Source organism: Poecilia formosa, unplaced genomic scaffold, assembly GCF_000485575.1.
Source record: "Poecilia formosa unplaced genomic scaffold, Poecilia_formosa-5.1.2 Scaffold102, whole genome shotgun sequence".
NCBI classification, from domain to species: Eukaryota; Metazoa; Chordata; class Actinopteri; order Cyprinodontiformes; family Poeciliidae; genus Poecilia; species Poecilia formosa.
Window position 1 is genome coordinate 553,828 of NW_006800041.1, and position 10,790 is coordinate 564,617.

At 36.5% G+C, this 10,790-nt stretch overlaps 1 protein-coding gene across 1 annotated transcript; it reads right to left on the bottom strand.

The window, feature by feature from the left end:
- Positions 1-81: 81 nt before the first annotated feature.
- On the bottom strand, positions 82-10,790 carry LOC103142842 (b(0,+)-type amino acid transporter 1-like; the record flags this gene model as incomplete). The annotated part of the gene is made up of 11 exons (XM_016674806.1): positions 10,437-10,790; positions 8,119-8,225; positions 5,140-5,287; positions 2,747-2,989; positions 2,391-2,516; positions 2,177-2,276; positions 1,303-1,347; positions 1,001-1,124; positions 678-781; positions 434-530; positions 82-249 (listed from the first exon to the last, which is right to left on the bottom strand). Coding segments are annotated over exons 2-11 (1,260 nt in total), but the record flags the coding sequence as incomplete, so codon positions are not given.

Consider the following 10,790-nt stretch of genomic DNA (forward strand, 5'->3'; position numbering starts at 1 on the left):
AGAATGCATTGAAATGTGTGACAAAATTGGAAAACGCTTTTTATCACTTTTAAAGCAAAACACAATTAAATCTGTTGGAAGCTTTTCAGAAAGCCTCACCTTCACAGGCCTGTCGAGATCTTTCCGGGTGAAACGCATGACGATTAGAGCCAGAGTTGTCAGACCATAGAAGGCCCACTGAGCAAAACTAAAGTAGTTTATCAGAGTATTGATGTCCGCAGGAATAATGTAGAATATAGCCAAAATGCCCTAGAATATAAAGCAAGAAAATAGTAAAATTACTTGTTGATTTCAATAACAAAGTGAGCAAAGTCTTTGCACAAAGGATTTTTGGGTATTTTAAGATTACAGGTCAGCATTAAAAAATAAGTAAGGCGATCCCGTGGGACCATGTTCAACACGAGAACTCAAACAATAAATATATTAGACTTACATTAAATAAGAGAGCAGGTAAAGGAGTGAAGCGTTTCAAACTAATATAGGATAAGATTTTCACCATGTGACCCTCTCGACCGGCTACATAGGACAGTCTGGGGGAGGAAAAAAAATCTAATGTGAGCTGCTAATAAATAATACAGTTGACATTGTTCTACTTTTCACTCCAAGTATAAAAATGATTTACTAAGCATAAGATATGTACAATCAGAAATAAAATTAAATGAATGTGTTTGTTTTACCTGCCAGCAGTGAAGCAGCTTCCATTTGCAGAACCAAATGTTGAAAAGGCCACAAACAGAGGAACTATCCAAGCCACAGGGTAAAGGACTTTGTCCCCAAAAGTCTATGGAGACAAAAAAAAAAAAGTCCCTCAGGAGTTAATTTGAAGATCTAAAAGTGGGGAGTATCAAACATTCTGTGTTTGAAATGGTCATTAGCTCATGTTAGAAAGTTCTCATTAAAGCCTTTTAATATGTATGCCGTGCTGATAAGTTGTACTTTTTTTTTTTTTTTTTTTTTTTTAAGTTGTGCAGCTCTTTGATTTGTGGATAATTGTCCTTACCACTGCAACAGCTGAAGACGACAGCAGTTCAGAAGGCGTCATAACAGTAAAGTAAGCGATGTTGACAAACACATAGCACACAGTCACCAAAGGGATTCCAATGACGATGGCCAGAGGCAAATTTCTGTAGTAAATTGAGAGGAAAAAAAATATTAGAAGGGACTTTACACTGATTAATATTCAAATTTCCCAAGATCTTGATTCATACCCAAAAGTATGCTCACCAGTTTCCAAAATAAATATCATGCAAGCATTTTACTAGCAATTTCTTGAGCAGAAGATCTTAAAGGTAAATATGTTACCTGTATGGGTTTTTTAGCTCCTCTGTGATGAAGTTCAGTTGATTCCTGGCAAAATATTTGGAAAAAATAAGTTTTAATTACAGAATAAAAAAATAATATATTTGATTCACTGACAAACTGATTAAAATGCATCTATTTATTGTTAAGAGATTATCAACAGCATCTTCAATGCATAGTTTTCATGTAACGTCACACTTCCGGGAACTTTGTACCTGACAGCCATCTTGGAAGGTATCCATAGCTAACTCTAATGACAGTTGCTATGGAGTTGCTATGACAACAGTAAACACGCAACGTTCTCTGTCTCATATGGGTCAATTCCAACAGCAGTGATTTTGTTGATGTATCGTTCTCTTGCAAATCTTTTAAAGACTGTTAATATGCTTTCTTTTTGTTGGTCTTGAAGCCACGGTTCATCTATGCTCTGCATTGCGCTTGCCTACCAAGATGGCGGATCACTTCCGGTTCAGACTTTTGGGAACTACGTACATACAAAATGTATGGATTTCTGAACAACCTGAGCTTCTGAAAAGGTTAATAGGTTCTGAGTTAATGGCATAACTAATGACTAAGCCTTCCTCAGTTTTACAAATCTACCAGTTCTTTATTAGATAATTGCTTGCAAAGAGGTTTGGGTGTATTTTTTATTTGGGTGACATTTTTTTTAAAATCTTTTTTACTCTTCAACTTGACAGCCGGGTCAAATTGACCCGAACATTATCTATATAAAAAGTAGACAATGTATTAAAACAAATTGAAAAAAGTTTCATGCAAAACAAAAATACTTCCAACTATTTTTAAAAACATTTATAAACTTTAAAACATATCAGGACGGTTAATGAAGAAACCAAAGTAGAAAAATGTAAATTATTACCATCCATCATAAGCCCAAAGTCCGTTATAAAAAGCGAGTCCAATTGCTCCAAAAGACGTGGATGAGCCTTCAAATGCATTTGACAAGTTCTCTGTTTTTCCTGCACCCAAAAATATAAAAACATAAAACTGAGATTTCAAAGTTACTTCATCAAATGAGAAGTACTTAAGTTGTGACCTGAAATGAGAAGAATAATCAGAGTAAAAGGGCCGACCTTGAGCCATCAGAACGATGCCAGCCACCACAATGACGATGATGATAATAAGTTTGGCCCCAGTGAAAAAGTTCTGCACATAGCTTGCTAGTTTGACGCTCAAACAGTTGACACCAGTGATTATGACTGCAAAGAAACAAAGAAACAAGAAAAAAAAAATCAATCACAAAAAATAACATTTATCTTCATAAGCAGCATCATTAGAAGACGAGTCGCTGTTTTATCTATTTTAAGCATATTTTTGTTGCGCTTTTACATGGACGTCTGAACAGGTTAATTAAAAATGGATGAAATTATCTGTGATATCAACAAGAACCAAATTTATTGTTCCATCTTTTATTGTTTGTGCTACTTACTTATTGCAGCTGCTGACAGGCACTTGATAACCACGAGTGGAGGGGTGCAGTCGGGGTAAAAAGGAGCAGAGGCATATTCTGCAAAGCTAAGAGTGATGATGGCAAATGAAGAAGGTTTCAGCACCATAACAGTGGTCCAAGAGTAAAGGTAGGCAACAAGGGATCCAAAAGCCTCCATTAAATAGGAGTACTCTGCCCCTGATTTGGTGATCATAGTACCAAGTTCAGCATAGCAAAGGGCTCCTGAGCGGCCAACACAAAAAGACAGAAACAAAGAAAAGTATTGTAAAAAACAGTAACATCAAAAAGACTACGTTAATGTTTTCCGTTTAGAGCAATCATCATCAAAGTTAAAATTGATCAATAACTTCAGTCTCTTTTAGCAAAGAAGCCACATTTCTGTTTGTTGGTGATGATTATCCAGCTGCTTTCCCAATTTTTTTTTTATTTTTTTTTTTTATGTTGCACACATACACATTAACATTTACCACCCTGACATTGAAGGACAAAGTCCTGGGCTTTATTCTGGAAGTTTATATTCAAGAACCCGTAATTTTCCATGAAGGATTAGATTTTACAATTGTCATAAAACAATCACAGGTAAAAAAAATGGTGTTGTTAAAAAATAAAAACCAAATGACTCTCAGTGGTTTAACTGATGAATAATTGTGTAATTTTATGAGGCTTATATGCTGCTGTAAGGTATTGCAGTATAACTGCAATACATTACACTTATAAAAACACAATAAAAAGTTAAGTAGCACTGCAAAACTTTATTAAATGTTGAACCAAGCGTCCCTTTGGAATTGCCATGAGGTTTTTAAAATGAAATCATCGAAATCATAAAGTAAGATGGTTAGATTTTAAAAGCTAAATATTTAATGGCACAAACTGGATTGTGTGCAGGAAAAAGGCCTTACGGTTTTTTGCATGTTAAGATGACAGACTTTACATGTCCTGAATAACTGTAAAGACACAAAACTGGGTTCCAAATGCCTTCATCTACAAATATTTAATATGTAACAGAAAATTACTCAGTTTTCTTGGCCACATCTTCATCTCCAATCAGAAAGTTATCCTTTTCACAACACAGACCATGTTTACTATTAAAGTAACTATAAAGATTAAGACTTTTTTTTTTCAAAAATAGGGAAATGTGGAGGCTAGAAAAGACGTAAAATGCAACTTTTGTATCCCATAATATTAGTAAAGTCTCTTTAGGTCAGGGGTGTCAAACTCCAGTCCTCAAGGGCCGCTGTCCTGCAACTTTTAGATGTGCCTCTGCTGCACCACACCTGAAAAGAATAATTAGGTCATTAGCAAGGCTCAGGATAACCGATCTACACAGGGAGGAGGTAATTAAGCCATTTCATTCCACTGTTTTTTACCTGTGGCACATCTAAACACTGCAGGACAGCGGCCCTTGAGGACTGGAGTTTGACACCCTTGCTTTAGGTTCTTTAGCAGTTGTTTATGATTTTATGATTTGTTTTTTATCAAAAAGGTTGTTGCTTTCCAAACCAAGGGGCCAAGAAGAGTCCACAAAGCCTCTGCTTTAATAGGGTTGGTCAAGGTCAGTGCCTGCCTGAGCATTTCTGGCTCCATGACTCTGCTACAGAGTAATAAATTGTTATCATTCGTTATCACATTTTTGGTGAGGAACACAGTGACTGCAGCACCACGGCCACGTCCTAAAATGCATTTTCTTACTGAATCCTTTCATCTCTGAGTAGTTGTGTCCCGTCTGAGACACACTGAGGAATCAAACAATGTTTCATGCAGTGACTCTACAAAGCTTGCATGACCTTCTTGAACAGTTTTCGAGACTTAGAAATTGAGATTGTGATAAATGATTTCTAATCATTGTTGTGGCATGCTTATGGTGCATGTAACCACAAAAACAGTAAGGAAAAACATTTAAAAAAAAATAAAATAAAAAGACACAATAACCTGGTTTCATTTGTGTGCACAAACTTCTACTTTGTTGAAACAAATTTTAGTTCATGTTCACCAATTACTATTCCTGGATTCACACAAATGAACCCAAAAAACTCATAGCTGATCAAATTATATGTACAAGATGCACATCAGTAACAGATAACATTAAAATCAAAGAAAACAATGTACTGTGGAACATTTCATAAACAACCTAGTTCTGTTGGAAAACAGAACCTAGTTCTGTTAGAAAACAGAACCTAGTTCTGTTAGAAAACAGGCATGTTTATAATCTTGTTTCCCACACAGAGTAATAAAGGCTTTGCACTGCTTTAATAAAAACTGAATTGAATCAAACCTCAAGACAACATAAAAACTGCTCTTTGTATGGGACGGTTTACAATGACACCATTCAGATGGTGAACTAATCGATGCATCATTCTGAATGCTGCTCTCACCCATAGTGGCTAATACTCCACAGGCAGTCCAGATGAGGAGACAGGGACCCACAGCTCCTGAGTACATCAACACTGATTTAGGAGAAATGAAGATCCCTGAGCCAATCATTGTTCCCACAATCAGGGAAATGCCACTCAGCAAACCAATCTGTTCAAACACACAGGGAAAGAAAAGTCAGTCACTTAGTGGCTTTTTCAGTCTGATTCTTTGGAAACTGCAGTGTTTACACGTTCTATTTCATGACTTCCTTTAAAAGTCATGAAACAGATCATTATATTGTTGTTGCATCTCAGTACAGTAAAAATGTGAAATGTCTCCTCACTGATCTACACCAATAATCTGATTGATCACATTATGACAAAGTGTCATGAAGGTCAAAACAACTGATCATGTTCTCCAGAGTGTCACTGCATTGCCTGAACACAAAGACAAAGAGACCCCGCCTTTGAAGACTACTTATGAGGTCAGACACTGATGATGGACAAAAAGACCTGGCTCACAGTCTCTGCTGTAAAAACGTTTCTCAACTGGCAAGACTCACTCTAATCAGTTCATGTCTGGTTTGGTTCAGCCCCAGTAAGCTGCTCCTCACTATGCGGGGATGAATATGGGAATGTGGACAGGTAAGCAGCAGTCGTGGTCGAATCTGTGCTGATGTTTGCAGTGACACTCAGGAACGGAGAACCTTGAGGTTGTGGTTGTGATTAATTCTGTCCTATAAAATTTATTGCTGGCCCACACATAATGATAAAACTGCTGATCAGCTCATCATCATCATCATCATCATCATCATCATCATCATCATCATCATCTTTATTAAAGACACAAGTATGTATTATTTCATTATACATATATATTTATATTCTGCCACTTTAGTTTTTTTTTTTAAACATGTAACCTTTTGGATTTAGGTAATTGAGTCAAAAGATATAAAACCAATGTCCACACATGAACCTTACCTAAAGAAATTCCAAACAAATAATAAAATGGCTTCACACCAAACATGACCTTTTATGCAGTTCTGCTGTTTTAAACCGTTGGTGAAAACTGCAGCTCAGACAGAACGCTGCCCAGAGCCACTGTGTTCTTCAGAGAGACCTGCAGCTTGTGAGGCTGTGAGACCACGGTCATCCTGCTCCAACAGTTAACGCATGTCTTCCTGTCTGCTAAGGATTAAAGCCATGATTCTGCTCTTCCACACCGAGCAGCTCTCTGACAGCAGACGGCACGTTTGCCTGTCCACCGCTAAGCTATCTGAGAAATGTTGTTTGGAGTTTCCAGTGAAACTCACACAGACCAATCAACGAATGCAGTCTGCTGTCAATCAATTCCCTTCCATGAAATACACAGCTTGGCGCTGCTGGTGCTACCCCTGATGCCGTTGGTGTGCAACTGGTGTGCAGTCACGCTGGAACAGTAACTGTCCATTCCCAGAAAATTGGAAGTAAGATATTGTCCAAAATGTTAATGATTAGAAATTCTTTCCTATAGCTCCTTGCAGCCTCGAAACATAATTACCTCCACACCAAATTTTACACTTGACTCAGGTGTGACTCAAGTAACCTTTTCTTGGCATCAGACTAATATTGGGTCTTCAAGCGACACATGTACTTTTCTCCACTGCGTCCAACTCTTTGAATTGCACTTGGTAATATAAGGGTTGAAAACAGCTGTCCAGCCATGGAAACCCACTTCAGAAACTCTCTACTTGAGTTGGTCTCAAGGCCACATGAAGTTTGAAGGTATGTATGGCTTCTGCAGAAAGTTAAACAACCTCTATGCATTATGCCCCACATCTGAGAAGTGAACTGGCCCACCGGCTGACTGTGGGATATTTAGTTTCAGGGTCACTTCACAACTGGACTTAGATTTGACTTTAGAGGTGACCTCCTATCAGGGCATTAGGCCGATCTGCTGAGAGTGACCTATTGTTTCTGAAACGTCTCTAAAATCAGTCTGCATGACTAGACACTGAACTCTATACACCCAACAACCAACTACCCCCAAAGCAACAGTGTCTCCTTAACATTTGCATAAGCAGAGAGATAAAACCATTAGGTGTCGGTCTAAAGTCAGATTTACCTCACACATTTTTTTGTTTTTTGTTTTTGTTTTACTAAAGTCCTACATTTCAGTAACATACTAAACAGCAATCTACTTCTCTCTTTATGACACTGGGTCAGTTTGACCTGCAGAACACAGGGACTATTAAACCAAGCATGATTTCTTCCCTGTTCCTTATCTGTAAAAACCTGCTATCATTCCACTTATCATATCATATCAGTATTGCATGCGACTGCAGCGACTATGAATGAAAATACTGTTAAGGTTTATAAAGATAATATGTGGGCTATTTGACAATCCCAGAGATTTGAATGCAAATAGTAGTGATTTTGTCTTTTCCCTTTTCAAAATGTTTCTTTTTTTTCACTTTTTACTGTCATGAAGAGGGTTTTAAAAAGTATACATTGTGCTTTGTTCAAATGTAGGTAGACTTCTGAATGTCAGCCACAAGAGCTGACTCATCGAGTTGGACCCAAAAGGGGGAAATAGTTACACACAAGCTCAGTTGCCTTTATCTTTGTATACTTTAACTCTTTCGGTATGTTACTCTCTGTTGAAGAATGTCTGGTTTGTAATATACCAGGAAGTTGTGTTTGTAGAACATTCCTCTCAGTTTGACTTTGTTCACATATACAACATCAGCTCCTCTGCATATATTCTTTTACAACAACACGCACTGCATTCAAACAATAATTTCCCCCAAAATATATCTCAGGACTGTGAGAGTTTAGAGAGCCTGGAGCTGATGGTTGCGGGGTTAATTTGCAGAGACACTTGCTGTAGCACTGCCTGGTACGCAGCTCTTGCTATCCTCCCCGCCCCCACTTACTGCAAAAAGGTACATATGATGGGATTCTATGGTGTGAACGTTTATTCAGCCTTTTTCTCAGAACACTGCTTGAAGCAATACTCACATCTTGTTGAAGCACTGTTGCTTTCTCGGGTCGCTTTTTCTCCAAGGGCCCATCTCTGTCTGTGGGGCCATTTTGTGAAGCTTTACTGATGCTGTCTGTTTCCATTTCTGTGAAGAAAAAACAAACAAACACACAAACAGCTTAAAGACTGCAAAGACTGACATTAGGTCAGACTGAATCATTCAGATTTTGTGCCAGTTATGCAACAGTAAATGTCAGCATAATGACAAATTTGGCGTTTTTAGCTAGTTTTTATATTATTCTGGAAGTTAGCACATAGTTTAAGGATTTTGTCTGACTTAAAACCGGAAAGATTTTGTCTGATTTAATGAAAGACTGTGAAATAAATAGTTTTGTGTGTTCTGAGATTAATATCTCTTTCAACTTTATCAGCAGTCATATTGACAGCAACTCAACTAGTAAACATGTTTGTTGTCACTTGCGTCACAAAACCAGATAAGGTTTACAGGAAATGATGTTGCCTTACAACCAGTAAACTGTTTTTATTAACTAACGAGAACATCACCACTCAATAAACACATGCAAAAAAAGGAAGAAAATAACTTCTTTTTTTTCTAAATCATGTTAATTTTTAATGAAAAGTTCACCAAAAAGAAACATGTTAGTTATCTAGCAATGTTGACTTTATTTCCAGTTTTTTTTTTTTTTTTCCTGGAGCATTGTATCTGTAGAACCAGAGAGAGATAGCAATCTGAGCTTTATCAACATTATGGCTAGTTATTGTGGATCAAAGAGGTGGAGAAGTTTCAATCTTCAGAAAAACTTGTCTTATGATTTAATCTTAAAACTTTGAGAAGCAACTGAAGCTTTTTTACGTTTAATTTACTCACATATTTTTTTCCACAAAGACTGAGAGTGTGAAGTGCTCACCTCCAGGAACCTTTTTAAACGTTTTATTATGGATCACTTTATGAACAGGTGTGTTCAAAATACAGCATCGTACAAGCAGACAAATAGCACAGCAAATCCACTTCTAATCTAAAAACAATCTAGAATTGTTAGATCCGTTGATAAAATTAAAATGTATTTGCAAAATTAAGAGAGAGGAAACAATACAGTGAAAACAACACAGGGCCACCCATCAACTCAAAAAGAAAGCTTTTTAATTTTAGATGTTAGGTTTTTTTTATTTTTTATAGTTTTGTCTTCATTTTTTTTCCTAAAAAAAGAAGAAACTAGAATGCAACATCTTAGCTTTTGAGCAAAGTCATTCCATGTCTTCTAAAGCTGCTACAGTTTAAATTTCTGAGTTGTTTTTGTTGTGTTTTGTTTTGTCCAGCAATTTGCTTTTTGTTATTGGTGGTAAAGTTGTACACACGTAGTCAGATTGGAATGAGGTCACAAAATTTATGATTGACTGTGTTAAAAAAACGTATCATGAAGAGTTAGACTCAGATATACACAAAGATGTGTATTTCTTTCTTTTCTAGGTGAGTTGGAAATGTGTTAAACCACATGATTTTGCTGTTGTGTAATGCAATTAGGTTATATACAGGGTAAAAAAGGAACAAAAAGTCTCATCTTGAAAAACAAAGTAGCATATTTAGAATATAATTAAATCATCAATATGACATTTCAGTTTAGAAATAATGAGCATTATGTAGCGCTAACTCTGAACACAGAGTTAGAGTTGTTTATTGATATGTTTACCTGTCAGTTTTTATAGGAACAGAACATGATGTAGTTTGTTTTGTAGATATTAGGTAAAATTTGTTTAACCAAAACTAGGAGTGTTTTTTTTTGTTTTTTTTTAAAGCTGATTATTGTTAATCTTTTTTGAGATTCTGGAATTTGACTATTACAAACTACATACCAGACACTTGGGATGTTTTTTAAACCTGTTTTCAAAAACTGACTCCAAGTCGAGTGTGAGCTTTGATGTATTAATATATGCAACAAGTAAAACTTAACTTAAATAAGTTATCTAGATTTTATAATTACAGAAAAGATTAACTTCTAGATATAAAGTGAACATTTCCACATGTTGCTTTTTGCACACTAGAAATGACTAAAGCTTGGAATTTAAGTTTCAAAAAATTATTTTTTATCTAAATTTGGCTACTTAAAAAGTGTGATTATTCAAGTTTTTAAAACCAGATTGAGTCACAAACTTTGGGTAAGACATAGGGAACATATAGATGTTGACTTCTCCCACCGTCCAAGATAATGTGTAACTTACAGTGTGTTAATATATAATCAAACAAGTGTCCTACAGGTAAAGAGGAAAAACAAAGAAAATATCAGGAATGCCATTCTTGATGTCCTATCTGAAAAATTATGTAAACTATTTCACTTACTTGTGATTTGAAACCTCGTTACTTAGAGTCCATAAACATCCACCACAGCTTCTTCAAAAACCTGGGGCCAGTGATGAGACGGAAGAGCTGATGCTCAGCCAAGTTAGGAGAAGAACAGCAGGAAAGTCTGACCTGGGAGAAAACCTGAGGCTCCATGAGTCTGAACACACACTCCCCTGGGGGAGGTTTCTAAATCTGATTGGCCATCCTGGGAAGTCGTGAGCTGAAAGAGGGAATGCTTCACAGCCACAGCAGAAATACATGAGTTATAGAAATGCACTGGTAAGAGCTGAAATTAAAGCATCCAAAGACAAACAAAAGAGAAATCTGAGTAAAGTCGGCTGTTCCGAGCAA